The following is a 17,526-nucleotide window of genomic DNA, read 5'->3' as shown; positions in this document are numbered from 1 at the left end:
CAATGTCGTTTCAGAACTTGGTTAGAATGTCATAAATTTAAAAAATGTCCCTGCCTGATTATGTCCATGTCAACAAAGTGTCAAAAAAATGAGAAAAAAATTACAATTAATGTCATACAACATGATGATAGGTTCTATATTTACGACTGTTTTACACTGGAGCATTTTCTACTGCGTCAAAGAATGACCTTGACGATCAAAATTTATTGCTCGCGGCTGTATATTCATTATAAATTGTGTATAAATGTATTTGTCAAAAAATCATTTCGCGTGCTTTCAATGTGCTCATTTTTTTCTGTCTTTGGAATAGCTAGTCTATGATTCTATGTAACAAATGTATGTAGTAAATATATGTAGTAAATACTTAATATACATGATTGTACATTCAATATTTATAATTATTATAAACAATAAACCGTATTGTATTTTTGGCATTATTTTGGAATAAAAAAATTACATTACATGCAATAGCTTTTAGGCACTCGTGCCTAAAATGACACTACTTTTAGGAACTTGTGCCTAAATGTATGTCATTTCGAAACTATAGTGATGATCTAAATATTAACTTTATATGTCGATTGTAGAAAAACATAATTAGAAGGTTTGACGTTGTATAAATGAGAAAAATCGACCAGCAGCCAATAATCGATTAATTCATTTTTGAATAAGTAATACATATTCCCTTTGCCTCGTGTCAGCAAGTAACTAATTTATCATATTATTTAAAATTTATATTTTTCTCTCTGTATTAATGTTTGTACAGTTAGAAAAATCGAATAGTTGTTTCGTATCAAGGTAATATGCATTCTGCGCCAAAATTTGGAGTAATGGAAATATATACTTTTCTTTTCTTAAAAATGACTAGAATATTTTCCTGTCTTAACAAGAAAGATTTCTTTAGTAGGTTAATCTAAAGTATAAACCTTCAAACAAATCTTCCATGAGATGTACGTTTGAAGAGTGAAAGCTCTAGAAAATGGGCGTAGGGAAGGCAAATTACGAAATTTTTTTGTTTAAAATTTTTGGTTGTCACTCTTACAAAAAGTGAAAAACTAAAGCTTTTGCCATAGGAATTTTTTTATTGTGGAAAGAAAATTCGATCTTTGAAGTATAATTTGTATTATTAATTATACAGTATAGTGATAAAGAAACAAAATTTATAATAACGTTATTTAATGTTTTCAAGCAAAACGCTTGGATAGGTCAATTTTATTTTTAATTAGCCACCTTACTTTTTTTACAAATAAAATCAATTTTGGTAATTTAGGGAATTTTGTGACAGTTGGTAACACTTTTATTTCAAAGTTGATATTTAAAGTAAAATTTTAAATTTGAATCTACACTGACCGGCAAAAAAAGTGGGACACCAAGAAAAATAATATTATACTAAAATCATTATTACAAAATTAAGTAAAAATGATGTCATTACTTGTATTCTGTTCTTAAAAATATACCACCTAACAAAGATGTCATTTGAAAGGCTCCAATTAACACATTAACAACAGAAAAGAAAAATACAATTATAAAAAATAAATAAACAAGGAACATGAACGCCTCTACTTAATTCAATATTTGGTATTCCCGCCTCTTGCCCTTATTACAGCTTCTAGCCTTCGTGGCATTGACTCGATTAAGTGCTGAATTTCTTCTTGAGGCGTATTATCCCATTCTTCTTGCACGAAACTTCGAAGCTCTTGAAGAGACACCAGCTCAGCACGCCGCGATCTAACCTGTTTACCGACAACGTCCCATAGATGCTCAATGGGGTTTAAGTCGGGACTACGTGCTGGCCAGTTCATTGTATCAATTCCTACATCATGAAGATAATCTGTTACAATTCGAGCAGTATGTGGGCGAGCATTGTCGTGCATGAAAATGAAACCATCGCCTGCTAACTGGGCAAAACCCACGACATGGTCTTGTAGGACCTCCTCTATATACCTATGGGCTGTTAATGTGCCTCTTTCAATAAAAACCAACTGTGTACGGGCTTCCCAAGAAAAACCTCCCCATACCATAATTGATCCTCCATTAAAACTGAGCCTTTCAGAAAAATTGCAAGGTGCATAGCGTTCTCCTGGTCTTCTCCAAACTCTCGCCCGTCCATCTGGAGATCGGAGAGCAAATCTCATCGCTCAAGAGTACCGACTTCCATTGCTCTAAATTCCAATTTAAGTGCTCCTGTGCAAAAAGTAATCTGGAAACCCGATGACCTCTGAGAAGTTCTGGTCCAGTTGCTGGTCGATAGGCCCCTAAATTTGCTTCGCTAATTCTTCTTCTTACGGTCCTTTCATTCACGTTGACCTCTCGTACCCTTTCCAGTTGATTTCTTATCTTAACTGCCGTCATATGCCGATTTCTCAAACTAAGCATCGTAATGTATCGATTATCACGAGCGCTTGTACTTCTTCTACGTCCTGATCCAGGTCTTCTGGTGTACCCTCCAGTCTGACGAAAACGAAGTACGGCTCTATGGACACTGGATCGTGCAAAACCGAGAGAATTCGCAGCTTCACGAATGCTGAAGCCCACGTGGACTAGAGCTATTGCTCTTGCAGAATCTTCTTGCGATAATGGCATTTCAATGACAAAATGACAACTTGAATAACAAATTTGTGAAAATTCCATGACAACAATGTCAGAAATGCTTTTTTTTAGGACGAAAGAAAATAAACGCCATCTGAGATTTTAATAGATTTAAGAAAAACTCAACAATTGAAAGGTAAAACCCAGTAAATCAAAAGAAAATTGTGGAGAATAGGAAATAAAACAAAAATAAACTTTTGGGATAAAAAAAATAACCTACATACTTAAATATAAATGAATTTTTTAATGTCCCACTTTTTTGCCGGTCAGTGTAGAATAATAGTTATGTCTTTGTATATCAAGGATGCAAAATCGTTCTTTGACGTACCGAGAGAAAAATTGTCGCCGAGGCCGTGTAGGCCGAGACAAGACAATCTCAAGGTCGTCAAAGGATTTCGCATAACATAACTGTCATTTTTCGCAAGCGAAATTGCAATTAAAGATGAATTATCCAGGAATACGGCAGATAGATGAGAATTTCACAGTAAATTTGCTGCCGGCAATGTGTGTTACCAACTGTTACCAAAGCAAGATTCAGTGACGAATCTTTTATGTTTTTAAATACCCGGACAGGATTTATTTTTCTCACAATGTTAATGTGAATTATGAAAAAAATAATTCCTCAGATTGTTAAGTTTGTATATAACGGATTTTGTTTTCTCGTTCGCCGCTTCTGCGGAGACTGCGGGCGGTCTGTGCATTCTAAACAGCACCAGATACCAGATGCTACCAGAACAGAAGGTAGCGCTCTGAAGGCGACGTCCATGGTTATCAAGATTTGAATTGTTTCCCTGTTAAATTGAACCCGACGCAACACCCATGGAACCTCTCGATCAGTACTTTTTGCTCCTAACATAAAAAAATGTTAAATTGTTTTCCATTTGTTTTCAATAGCTATTTGTGCAATAAGTTAGGAAAAGGGTTTTTTTTCCGTACACGATGCGGGATTTTTTATCGAGACGAAGTCGAGATTAAAAACGCGTCAAGTACGGAAAAAATACTTTTGATAATAATTATTAATTAAATTATTTTATTTTTCACTTTAGTATAATTGCATGATAACTTCTAGGATACGAGATACGTAAACATGTCCATAACAACCGGGGCAGGGGCATAATACAGGGCGTAATAAGAATAAGCGGGCGTAATGAATTCATAACGCCCTCATCAATTCATAATTGCAAAGATGCCATTTTTTTTTTTTTAAGAACAGGTAGTGAAAAATAAAATCTTGTATGCACCACGGCGCCACCGAATGATTACGCCCATCGAACGATATCCATCTCTCGGGCTAAAGCCTCGAGTTGGATTCATCGTTCTCCGGGCGTAATCATCGTTGTAACGCCCTTGGTGCATAAATAGCTATTGTCTGATGCGACGATCCGAGTTCTCATTTTTCAACGGTCGTTGCCTGTTACGAAAAATTTCAAGAACAACCCAGTAAATTGTAAAGAAAACTGTTTCATTATTTTTGTTGATAGCCCACTTTGACTTTGTTTTTGTTAAATTAAGAGAAGGAGAAATAAAATCAATATCCTCAAGCATAGTTATGAAAAAGTAGACTTGTATGGGGTAGCAAATAGAATTATAAAACAGACATTAAATACGGCTAATGTGAATATTAATTGATCCAAGTCTTTCTTATCTAGGAGAGTAGATATTCATTTTATGAATTTATCGAAGTGTAGAACCACGTAGGTAAGTCACAGCACAAATTTTTATGCAATCTTTCACATTTAACATTTAGTCATTTACTTTTTTATGTGTTTTGCTATTTTACCATTGTTTGTTTGTCTTTGTCTAATAGTTACTCCTCCTGATTATTGATCGAATATTTAAAAATAATCATAGCTCCTTTCGCATTCCTTGATTATTTCAATATTTTTGGTGTTTCCTTTGCTTTTCTAATTTTTCTAATTCGTTTAACATATCTAAACAATTTTACTTTCCTTCGAGAGTATCGAATTGGCAACACTTTGTGCACTGGATTTAGACATTTTAATTAATAAGGTCGCGTTGTAAAAATTTGATATTTCTGTTGAATCTTGAAAGTGATTCTATCTCGTACCTATACATCAAAGGCATCCACAAAATCCTCTTTTCTTCTAATCTCTTTGATGTGTCGGAAAGTTTACTTCTTGGACCATTACTGTTTTTGATCTATACCAGTAATCTTTTCTTCAACATTCTCGACTTGCATTGCGATTAGACTTCATAAACAAGTTGCTATAATACGGTGCGATCAATTAAAAAATAAATCGAGTCGGCGTGTTACCTATGGCAACCCATGCTATAGCATAGGCTCCAAAGCAAACTCGATTTATTTTTTAAATGATCGCTCGGTACTTGCCGTGATTTTTCGAATTATTATTCAATAGTATTCAAGTACAGGGTGATTGAAGTACATAGGTGATTGTAGTCCAAGTAGGCGTGAAAACTGAATGTAAAATTTATGGTTGCCGCTCCGTATAAATAACATTAAAATGATGTGAATAAGTGAGTACACACTGTCCATACACAGGAGTTAAATTGGGTACAAAACTACTCAACATTTTTAGAATTGGTTGCCAAACAATTCAATATTGTCGAATTCAATCGTTCATTTAAAAAAAAATAAATAAAATTCTCATCACCGCACAATTCACCTGAAAAATGACAGTGACAGCGACAAAAATTTCATAACATGGGCATCATAACATGACCTGACCTGCTTCGACTACATCATTTATAATAATAACCCTATATTATACAATAGGAGAAGATAAAAACAATATTAATTTTCGTGTTCGTTTCCTGAGATATATAACCGGGAAAGTGGTATATACAGGGTGCGTCTACTAAAACTTTATATCCGAATATCTTTTTTAATTATCAATTAAGGTAAACAATATTTAGCAATATCATATATCTCAATGACCTCTTGACATGTGCTTAACAAAAGTTAACGAAACCTGCAAGGATACAGAGCTATTTGAAAAATAACCGCAGTAAATTTTTTTTTTTTTTGGCTTTTTCTCAGATTACGGAGTATAACATATTCAGCCGTGGCCTCTGTATCTCCCTGTATTGTTTTTATTACACTTTTACTGATGACTACGCAATAAATTAGTGTTAAAAAGAACTAATTTTCGAGCTGTGTTCAAAACAGAGTTTATGCGTAAAAAGTTGTTACGAATTTGTTTCACAGATTACTCATTTTTCAGCAAATAATTTAGATACGTCAATTTGACGGGGCATTGTTATCTTATTTAAAATTCTTTTATTTCTGAACTATTCGGTAAAATACAATAAAAATTCAAATAGTAGGTGTAGGTATGTACAAACCCCGGTGTAGGTACGTCTGCATCCTAGGGATCAGTCTTCTCTGGAAAAATTTACTTAAACTATTTTAAAGTAAGTTTTCAATAAAACGAATTTAAATGTTATTAATTTTATTTTTTAAACAGTGAATCATGGGGTACCAGGTACCCTCCTAATTTTTTTGTTTTTATTTATAAAAGTGGCTATTATGGAAGTGGGTGCGTCAAGCTTAAAGAGGGGGTGAAGGTGAATAAATAATTTAAGCACATCCTAAATAATAACAATTAAAATATCTGCAATAAATTCAACAATGTAACACAATTAGCACCAAAGAAAATTAAAAAAATGTATATGTAAATAATTATAACTAAATAAGATGCTCTAAATTTATTTCGACCATTAACTTCCACACACCTTTCAATTCTTGAATAAAAACTCCGTGAAGTTGCAGTTGCAGGATCATTTCATATGGATGAAATTTCAAAGACTTTAAAGTTCTAATAATCGTGCTTTGTGAGACATTCAGTGTAGCCGCTACTGCTCTTGTGCTTGTGTGTGGATTTTCAGTTACCTAATCAACAACGGCATTTTGAAAGTTAATATTTTAGGGGAGTGCATCCCTTACTCGTGGCAATTCTTTAACACTGCCAGTATCTTCAGACAGCTTTACAATTCATCTGATATTCATTTCGGAAAATTTATCATTTTCTTGACGGGCCTGAAAAATTCTTGCTGCGACTCGATAGTACCTGTGACACTCTCCATACGTAAAAATAATATTAATTTTCTCTTGCTGTGAGAACAACATCTTGTATAAAAGATTATTTCAAAGATTTCACAAACTTTTTTACTTTGACGTTGTCAAATAATAAATTAATTATGTTTTTTTTTTTTGTAAATCAGTAAGCCGTGAAGTACTTTTTTACGTAAATACACACTGGTGAATGAAGCCTGGAAATTGTCTTTATTTAACATTAATTTATTGATCAATAATAAGCACTAGGATGATTATTAGGCAGAAAATCTACACAGAAACATTTGATATACATGTTAAAAGTTATAATGTTAGAAAATGCTGAAAATAAATTTTTTTCATTAATTTTTTTCTTGAATATTCCTCTTCTGTCCAGATCCTTGTTAATTTTTGTAGTGCCTATGCAAAGAGGGCAATGCAGCCTTTATTAAGACTAAATATCATTGAGCAGTCATTTAAAATAACGAAGATATTCAAATATAAAGTTTAAGCAGACGCACCCTGTATATATATATATATACAGAGTGATAAAAAAAAATTAAAATGCTCTAGCAACTTTATTTCTTGTCCGATTTCAATAAGCGATATATCAATGAAAAGGAGTTTAAGGGACGTTTAATTGTCATATAATATTTATTTTTTAAAGAAGCAGTTTAAGTGGGCTGATATTTAAATTTCTTATTTTAAATTGTGACAGGTTTTTCATTACTTATTTTTAAAATCACTATTTTTCTAAACATTGCTATATAAAAATATTATTTGTTTATTGAAAAGTTTTGAAGAAATAAAAATGTTTAATAAATAATAATTGAGCCATTTTAATGAAAAAGCGAATAAAATCAAGTTGCTGTCAGCTAGAGTATTTGTTACGCAAAGCACGCTATTTCCGTACCTCGAATGGAGTTTAGATCTGACATGTAGCATTTCGGTCATTTCTTTAAAGGTATTCATTTTTACTCACAATTAGCTCTAGCTGACAGGCCTCATAAAGCAACTTGATTCGCTTTTTCATTAAAATGTCTCAATTATTATTTATTAAACATTTTTATTTCTTCAAAACTTTTCAAAAAACAAATAATATTTTTATACAGCAAAGTTTAGAAAAATAGTGACTTTAAAAGTAAGTAATGAAAAACCAAAAACATATGTCACAATTTAAAATAAGAAAGTTAAATATCACCCCACTTAAACTGTTTCTTTTAAAAAATAAATATTATATTGCAGTTCATAGTCCCTTAAACGCCTTTTCATTTGATATATCGCCTATTGAAATCGGACAAGAAATAAAGTTGCTAGAGACATATTAACGAACGCGACGTCATCATCTGGGATGTCCTTATAGCCATTATTTCACGGAACATTTTACGAAAATTTTTAGGTTGGCAAAGCTTGATTCGTCATGCGTGTCAGTTTAAATTACAAAATGTGCAAAGAATTATTTATCAGGATTTATCAAGCAACAAATTCGCGACCGTATTTTTGGGAATTTCACGTATTTCAGCGGGCGTACATGAAAGATTATCTTTCATATTCGTGTTTTGTGACAGAATTTGGATAAAACAAAAGGCGACTTTGAAGACTTGATCAAATTTTCACTTTTAAAATTAAGACATTACCAACCGCCACTAAAATCCCTAAATCGAGGAAAGCAAACATTTTTGTTTAAAAACGGCTTAAAAAGGGCAAATTACAAAAAAATAGTATAAAAAACCCGTTTCATAAGACCTTGAAGCACTCATTCTTTAAAATAACTCGTGGCTACGCCACTCGTTTTTTAATCTTGAATTCGTGCTTCAAGACTGGTCTTATGAAACTTGTCTTTTAATATACTATTATGTAACTCTTTTGCAATTAGAAAACACAAAACTTCAGAAAAGAATTGACCTATTATTTCACAAATTCAAATAAATTTGTGACAAACGTTTTTCCATTAAGCAGCCAACACCATTTAATGATTTTTTTGTTTCAGAAGATTTACAGACATAATTCTAAATGTCAAATGGAGGATTCTGCCCAACAACCGTTTAAAGACGAATTAGTCAAGAGTCTGGAAAATTCAAGTAAAAATATATACAATGTTATTTCAGACGATACGTTACCGCTAATTCGATTATTGACTTTTGACGTTGTGAATCTGAAATTCGCGAGAGTCATATTTTTAATGACGCTAATATTACACTTAGTGGTTACACTCATTGAAATTTATTTCTCCTTCTTCGTCTTAAATCTAAGAGATAACATTCTATATGGACCTTTTTTTTCTGGTATGTTCTATGTAATGATTCGACATCATTTTGGTTAAAATAATTAACTACTAATTCCTCAGGGAATGCTTAGTTTAGTGGTACTTCTGAATGAGAATAAAATGGTTGACAACATTTTAAAAATATTTAAACTTTGGCCAATGGATTCCGTTGGAAATGAAACTCTTGCACAGATTAAAACCGAATCAAGGTTTTTCTCATTTCTCGTGATTGTAAATTTAATTTTGACACTCATTGCTGCCATTTTGTTTATTGTGCCATTTCCCTATGACGAAGAAGTCTATTTTGCGATGTACCTTTTTGACAGATGGTTTCCTAGTTGTGCTCCAATTTTGAAATGGTTTTACAGATTAACATTGCTTGTAGTGGGATTTGCAATCGTGACTTCTGCTCACATGTTTTTGTATATTACAGAACAGTTGAAGTTTCAGTCATATTTGCTTTTCAAACATGTTGATAACATCACTAGTCTGGAAGAGTACTGTGACGATAGTTTATTGATCAAGAACAAACACTATCAAACTGCAATCGAAAGACGAATTAAATTTTGCATTAAAAGACATATTGAACTGATTTAGTACGTATCTGAAAGTGTACCATATTTTTTCTTTAAAATTAATTTCAGCGTTGTCTCTGACCGTATAAGAAAAGTTCAAAAGTGGATTCCTCTATTTGCTATCATTGGAATTCTTATATTTCTGAGTTGTATATTTTATTTTTTCTTTGTAAGTGTAATTAAAATGAGTCAATTTACATATTTAACGCAAATAAAATCTGTAGCATCAGAATTTATCAATAGGAAGAAATCTTAGAGTTGGTGGCACGATCCTGGGTGGTGTTTTCACATTTTGCTTGATCATATTTACAGGACAGTCAATAGAGCAACAGGTATTTCTCACACTTAGTTTTTCTCACTGAAGTATTTGTTTCGCTCCAGTCAGACGTGCTACATCGCATTAACGGAAATATACTGTGGACCAACCTAGATAAGAAGAATTTACGTTTACTAATGACAATGACGCTGGTATTGAAGACTCCCATAAAATTAAAATTCTCAGAAAATGTTATTGTCAACTACGAACTTGGAATTAAGGTGGGTCTTCTCCAGATAAGTTTACTTTATTTTAGAGAGATGTTTTCTAGATTATTAAAGCGGTGTATTCTGCAGTATGTTTTTTCCTTCAGATAAGATAAACTTATGATCCTTGTCGGATGTCTCTTTAAAAATTATTAAACCTTTTAGAACGGTTCTTTTAGTCAAGCCAACTAAGCTTCTTCATTAATGATAAGTGTCTCTATTTATTATTAATCCTCTTTTGTAACACAGCCTGTATATGTATAAGTTCACTTTTACTTTTTACCTTTATCTTTAGAAATATTTATGTCACCAACCTGTTGTAAAAATAGCAATTTAGCGATAAGAAAGTTACTACATAATATGTAATAGAATAGTATATTACATGCTACCTAGGTGGAAAATTTGCAGTTGTGGCCAAATAAAAGCGACCACTAAATTGACATTTTTGTTATTTTTATAAGTTTTTGTAATTCAGGCTTTTAAAATGAAAGTTTCTCTGGTAACCAGATACCCACACCTGTGGCATAACATAACACTGACGGACGATGTCAATTTGAAAAATAATTTTTTATTACAATAGAAAAAATTGCTGCCCAGTTTTATTTGGCCGCAACAGTGCTTTGTACTTTGCAGCAGAAACTAAGGGAAATTGCGTTGTAAGGTTGGTATTTAATGACCTAGACAGACAAAAACGTCAATTCACTTTAAACAAAATGGACGCTTCATCACATTTGCAATTGTAAAATTAATTCTCAACTACACAATAAATAAGTAATTTTATTATAAAACAAATAAAAATACAATTCCAGAAGGTAAGAGTGATAACGGGGCCTTGAAAATGTTAAATTATTTTTAAATATTTTTGAGTTATTCGTTACAAAAAATTAACTTACCTGACTTTTCCCGCGTTCGCACTAATGCAGCGCCACCTACAGTCGTGCCGCAAACCAAGTGCTCACGCGGGAAATTTCACTTTCCGCATACGTTAGGTAAATAATTATTTCAACAACGCCCACTTTTTTCTTCTCTTTCAGACAAATTTTACTTAAAAAATTTAATTTAATTTTTAAAGTCAAATTTTTAATTGACCTCAAACAAAAACAAGACGAACATCTAAGCTTAACAATAAAATTTAAACAAAATTTAATGCAAATGTTGAAATTGTCCCCCGCCAACCATTTGGCACTCACCGACACTTTGTACACCGCGCTCCATAATGTCACGGCTTTGTTCTCTGGCGTAAATCTTCTAAATATCTAAATTGTTTGGTGTATTAAAATAAATCTTCTATTTTAAACAAACCCATACAAAAGAATTTTTACATTAAAAATTAAATTATATTTTTGAAGTAAAATTTTTCATTTACTCAAAAAAATTGTTATGTAAGGTACAATTTTTTTCATTCATTGTTTAGGTAGTAGGAAGTTCTATCAGGAATAGAAGAAAAAAGTGGAGGTTGTCATTTAAAAAAAAATGAATGCGACGTCGTAACTCAAAAATGGATGACATCATAAACAACTGAAGCAACTTAGAATAAGTATCATGAGAAATAAAAATTAAACTGTTTCAGCGTTTTCGACAAATGTCATTAATTTTAAATTTACTGAATTTATTCCATAAGTAGTTTCCACACTGTATAATATACAGAAATAAATAAAAATAATTTTTTGAATTAATTACTTTTGAAACAAGCAAACCAGTAATTGATCATACCGTTAATATTTTTCTGCTATTTTTTCGTTTCATTGGGTCGGCGACTTAGATTAGAATTTTCGTTGTTTTGATAACAAATTTATCGGTTGGTTGTGATTATCGCTGCTTCATTGTTGGCAATTTTACGCTTAATTTGGGAGAACATTAACATTTGGCATTTCCTATTCTATATTTTATCTAAAATAATGAGTCGTTTTTTTATTGTGGACAATACTTCCTTATTAAGATCTGAATCTTAATTACAAAACTCAATAATAAATTGAATAATTTCAAAACTAATGACATTTGTCGAAAACGCTGAAACAGGTCAATTTTTATTTCTCGTAATTAAAGCTCGGATTATATGCACTGAAAAATTATTTTATTATTTTAAGTTACTTCACTTGCTTATGACGTCATCCATTTTTGAGCTATGACGTCATCACCAATTTTTTTAAATGACAACCCCCACTTTTTTCTTCTATTTCTGATAGACCTGCATACTACCTAAACTATGAATTAAAAAATTTGGTAACCTATATAACAATTTTTTGAGAAAATGACAAATTTTACTTAAAAACTTTAATTTAATTTTTAATGTATTTATTTTTTTTCTATCTGGTTATTTAAAATCGAGGATTTACTTCAATTTACGACACAGAATTCGCGCTGAAACGGAACAAATTAGCCCTAACATTATTGAGCGCGGTGTACAATGTGTGAGTGCTAAATAGTTGGCGGGGAGCGTTACATTTTATTGTTAACCTTGAATGTTTGTTTGTTTTTGTTTGAGGTCAATTAAATTTTTTACATTAAAAATTAAATTAAATTTTTTAAGTAAAATTTGTAATTTTCTCAAACAAATTGTTATGTAAGGTACCAATTTTTTTGATTCATCATTTAGGTAGTAATGCGCAGAACTGGGACATCTGGGTGGAAAAAAATCCACATGATCTATTTTCAAGAGCATTTCAAGAACGATTTTCTATAAATTTGTGAGCTGGTCTATTAGGGAATCGTATGGTATGTCTTCAATAGAAATTACCTAGTTTACATGTCATCTAACTTTTCCTCTTTAGGTTTGAATTTCCTGCGCGGTGAACGGGAGACATTTACGCAGAATTTTTGAACGCAGAACTACTTCCCAATTTGCTTCAAGACATTTCACTTTTTTTTTCTGGTTTCAACACACTGGCGTACCACCACACTTCAGTCGACAAGTTTGAGAAATTTTGGATCAACAGTATCCTCATCGATGGATAGGTCGTGGCGGTCCACGACACTAGCCTGCGTGGTCCCCCGAATTAAATCATCTGGGTTTCTTTCTTTGGAGCCATGTTAAAATATTGCTACAGAAGAACAACTCAGGGGTCGCTTTCAGGAAACTTTTGCTACCATTACTCCTGAAATGGTCACGAATTCTAAACTGAGTCTTTTGCGACGGACACGGTTATGCTTGCAAATGAATGGGGGCCACTTTGACCACTTGCTCTGATAGTATTTATTTTTCGTTTCATGAACACTTTTGGCTTATGTTATACCTTTTCTCCTGTTCACGTGCATTAGAATAAACAAGGTTCTTTTCAAAACCGCCATTTGTTGTTTTATTTAAAAAAATAGATTCATATGATTCGTGGCGAGTGTAACATCTTGAATGACATCCGCCTTAACCTAACATGTTGATGTTGACACTTTGGCAGGAATGTCATCCTGACAGTGTGATTATATACGCTTAGCAACCCATTCTATTCACATTAACACCTGGAGTTCCCTTTCTGGAATTGGTGGATCTTAAACGTTTCATAATTCTGTTATGCAAGCCATTAATTTAGCTTCGTTTGCATTCTTGAGACCTAAATTGTCGTCGGCATTGGTCAGTTTTCTCTGGGGAGCGAGTTCTGGGACACCTGTATAAATAAGAAATGAGAAAAATCGACCAGAAACGTTCCAGCAGGCAATATTCGATTAATTCATTTTTGAATAAGTAATATTCCATTTTGCTCGCGGCAGCAAGTAACTAATTTATCATATTATTTAAAATTTATATTTTCCTCTCTGTATTAAAGTTTGATGCAGTTAGAAAAATCTAATAGTTCTTTCAAGATAATATGCTGTAGTGACCCAGTTTAAAATTTAAATTTAAATTCCCGGTACCACCGCCAGAGCGCGCCAAATGTGAAGGTACTAGCGGCTAGGCAAGGAACTAAGGGATGGGGTTGGCAATCCTGGGGAGAGCGGAAATATAGCGCGCGTGGTTGAAGGGGGTAGTTCACTTTTGTTTGGTTTTTCGAAACGAACACACCGTGCGATGAGCGATCCATATTCCAAAATTGGTAAGTTAAATCTGAATCAATTACACTATCGTCCCGAGTAGATATTTTGTGTCTCCGTGAGGAATCCGACGTTTTTAATTCACCTCGGATAATTTATCCCACGTTCGTTGTCCTTTTTTTTGGGACCAGGACCACGTGGTAAGGGTATGTTGTAGCTATCATTTTGTTGCATGATGTTTCTTTCGAGAAGCGCCCATTTGTTAATTTTAAGCGTTAGTTAAGCTTCTTCGGGGAGGTTCATTTTTCAGGCCATCTGTTACTTTCAAAAATTAGTAGCCGTCGTCCGAATCACGTGCGTTTATTTTGTTTTTTTCTTTCGCTAACATTTTCTAACGGCACTCGACCCGCCATTTTTCGTTTAGCATTGCCAGCGATTATTATATTCGTTATTTATGTTTATGTTATGTTTATGTTGTTTTTATTTTATCGTTATTTAACTTTGCGCTTTGTTCTCTTTTATTTGATCGTTGTTTAATATTGCGCTTTGCTTTGTTTATTTTATCATTGTTTAATGTTGCGCTTGTTTGTTGAATTTTCTTGTCGTTTAATGTTACGCTTTGTTCTATTGAATTAAACTCGGGTTTTCTTTGTGTTGTTGCTAAGCACCGCTAGATTTCGGAAGAGTTAAAGTTAAAATGTTGTAAGTGCGCCGCTATGGGAGTTAGGTGACAATCAGGAAGTCGTTGGGTTGTTTAGTAAATTTCTGTGGAGGTCACGGTTAGTTATGGCCGTTAACGGAGGCGGACCTAGGTCCTGCTCGATGCGGCTCTGGGATGTTGACGTGAAACCCCCGTCGCGGTTCTAGGGACCTCGTGGTTTGTCGGTAAACGGTTGGTTGGGGAAGGCGGAACTAAGCCCTGCTCGATGCGGCTCTGGGATGCTCATCATACAGCGTTAATCCCTAATTGAACGTGTTTTAAACCATATTAATTTGTAGTTTTTGTTAAGAATTCCAGTATACCCGGTCCGAATTCTTGAATTTTCATTATCACTAGGGCCCGGATTTTAGGCAAAATGGACTATTTTTATTTTTTAAGGCACATGTATGAAACTTGTCTATAAATGATTTCTGGCTTAATTAGAGTAATTAGAGCCATATTTGATTCTGCCTATTCGGCCTAAAATGCCCTTTAAATACCTATTTTACCTTTTAACTGCCTGAACATGCCTAAAATGACCAAAAATCAATTTCATTTTTGCGGTTTTTTCCCAATTTTCGAATTCTGGGAAGTTTACGGTATTGAAAATGTAAAAGTGGTACCTCAATAAAATTTACAATGCTTTATGATTTTAAAATTTAAGGAGATGTAATTACTGAAATGTACAAAGTGCAGTACAATACAGGAATTACTTTTTCGCTTTTACGGTTGGGACCATGATGTCAGCGGTAAATACTCCGACAATACCTAAGTACCACAAACCATTAGACTGGACTGGCATAAATTACAGAGTTTATCTGTTTGCCTCTGTTCGAAGGGGTGCAGGTATACGCGGTCTAATGTTTTCTGATACTTAGGTATTGTTAGAAGCTTTAACGTTTATAAAATGGTCCTTGCCATAAAAACGAAAATTAAAATCCCGAAGTGAAACAATAAGAGAAACCTTAAGGGTGTCATTTTCTAAAAATTTAAGAAATATAAAATTAACCATCTCCTCTGAAATTTGGTGGGAGACGTAAATATAAGCATTACAAATTTGTCATTTCTCGTTTACTTTATCTCCGTGCAGTGGTCGTGTTTCTTGTGAACCTGTTTAAAGTGAACATAATGCCGAAACAAAAAATTAGTTTACGCGAAAAAATATTACAGTGGACAAGCAAGAAAGATTTATATGAAATAAAATCAACCCGAGAAATGTTTTGTAAAGCTTGTGGTAAACTGGTAAGTTAAGCATAATTAAAAATATGTCATTTTATATTTTTTACTTATTTGAAAATTTTATTTTTTGTAGTTTATATGCGAAAAAAAATGTCACTTGCAACAGCATGAGCAAACGGCCATCCATAAAGAGAACATTATGACACCGCTTCGGCAAACGTTGCTGACACAGAACTTGGAGGAATCGGCAAATAGTACATTCAATATGGAACTTTGTAACGTCTTTTTAGCTGCCAATATACCATGGCACAAACTACAAAATCCTGCGTTTCAGAATTTTCTGACAAAATATTGTGGTAGAAAAATTCCGGATGAGTCTACTTTACGGAAAAATTATTTACCAAAATGCTACAAAGATGTATGAACATACTATCTTTTAATATTTAATTTAAAATTATTTTCACTTTTAGACTATTGACCGCATTCGGAATGAGCTGGATCCTTTTAACATATGGGTTTCAGTTGACGAAACAACAGATGCACTTGGGCGATATGTGGCGAATTGTCTGGTTGGGAAACTTTCAGAAGATGAACCTGGAAAATCTTATCTTTTGGCGTCTAAACAATTAGAAAGAACAAATCATGAGACAATAGCTAGATTCGTAAATCAATCTTTAGGTAAGGGTTTTTCACTTTTTTAAATTTATTTTGATTTAAAATTTCTATGCGTAGAAATCTTGTGGAGTACCAGAGTTGTTGCTGAAAAGTTTCTTTTGTTTGTAACGGATGGAGCACCATATATGATAAAATCTGGTAGACACCTTAAGGTGTTTTATCCAAAAATTGTGCATGTCACATGCTTAGCGCATGCTTTAAATCTAGTGGCTGAAAAAATTCGCTATCAATATGAAGATGTGGATAATTTAATTTCGAACGTGAAAAAAATTTTCGTTAAGGCACCTTTGAGAGTTGAAATGTACAAAGAAAAACTAAAAGAAATGCCACTGCCTCCACAGCCAATTTTAACACGATGGGGAACATGGCTTCAGGCTGCTATGTTTTACAGCGAACACTTTGATTCCATTAAAGAAGTAAGTATATAAAAGATAAGCAAATTAATTGATTGTTAAACTGTTTTTAACTACTCACAGGTTGTCATGTCCTTTGATGGAAGTTCTGCTGTTGCTATTCAAAAAGCACAGTCTATAATGAAGAAACCCGGAATAAAAAACCAATTAATTTATGTTCGCAGTAATTTTAAAATAATCTGCGAAAGTATTACTCAATTGGAAAAAAATGGGTTACCTTTAACCGATTCAATCAAAGTTGTTGAAAACGTATTTACCTCCCTAAAAAAATCTCCAGGCCCTGTAGCAGCAGTAGCATTAAAAAAACTTGAAGATGTTACTGAAAAAAATCCTGGATACAAATTTCTTCTAGAATTGGCAAGAATTTTTAGAGGTGAAGATGTGCCGGAACATGACACCAAAATGGAAGAAATTTATTACAAATTTGCGCCCATTACCTCTTGCGAGGTAGAAAGAAGTTTTTCAAAATATAAGTCCATTTTGGTGGATAACCGACAATGTTTTAAAGTAGAAAATTTAGAGCAATATCTTGTATGCAATGTAAATACGTAACAATGTAAATAACTAACAAACTTGTAGTATTGTATATTAATTAATAAAAAATAATTAGTAAA

The 17,526-nt window shown here is 33.0% G+C and overlaps 1 protein-coding gene and 1 long non-coding RNA gene across 2 annotated transcripts; both read left to right on the top strand.

Moving 5' to 3' along the window:
• The first annotated feature begins 8,615 nt into the window (after nt 1-8,615).
• LOC138127244 (uncharacterized) lies at nt 8,616-10,349 on the top strand. The gene is made up of 4 exons (XR_011158159.1): nt 8,616-9,629; nt 9,685-9,792; nt 9,842-9,997; nt 10,048-10,349. It is a non-coding gene; the product is annotated as an uncharacterized lncRNA (long non-coding RNA).
• Nucleotides 10,350-14,991: 4,642 nt separating this feature from the next.
• Nucleotides 14,992-17,526, top strand: LOC138126970 (uncharacterized). The gene is made up of 5 exons (XM_069042814.1): nt 14,992-15,887; nt 15,958-16,242; nt 16,295-16,502; nt 16,557-16,915; nt 16,976-17,526. The coding sequence occupies exons 1-5, from the start codon at nt 15,774-15,776 to the stop codon at nt 17,462-17,464; spliced, it is 1,455 nt and encodes a 484-aa protein (XP_068898915.1). The 5' UTR covers nt 14,992-15,773; the 3' UTR covers nt 17,465-17,526.

The sequence above is a fragment of the Tenebrio molitor genome, chromosome 3 (genome assembly GCF_963966145.1).
Source record: "Tenebrio molitor chromosome 3, icTenMoli1.1, whole genome shotgun sequence".
In the NCBI taxonomy this organism is placed as follows: Eukaryota; Metazoa; Arthropoda; class Insecta; order Coleoptera; family Tenebrionidae; genus Tenebrio; species Tenebrio molitor.
Note: the sequence above shows the minus strand (reverse complement) of the source record. Positions and strands in the feature narration are given on the sequence as shown.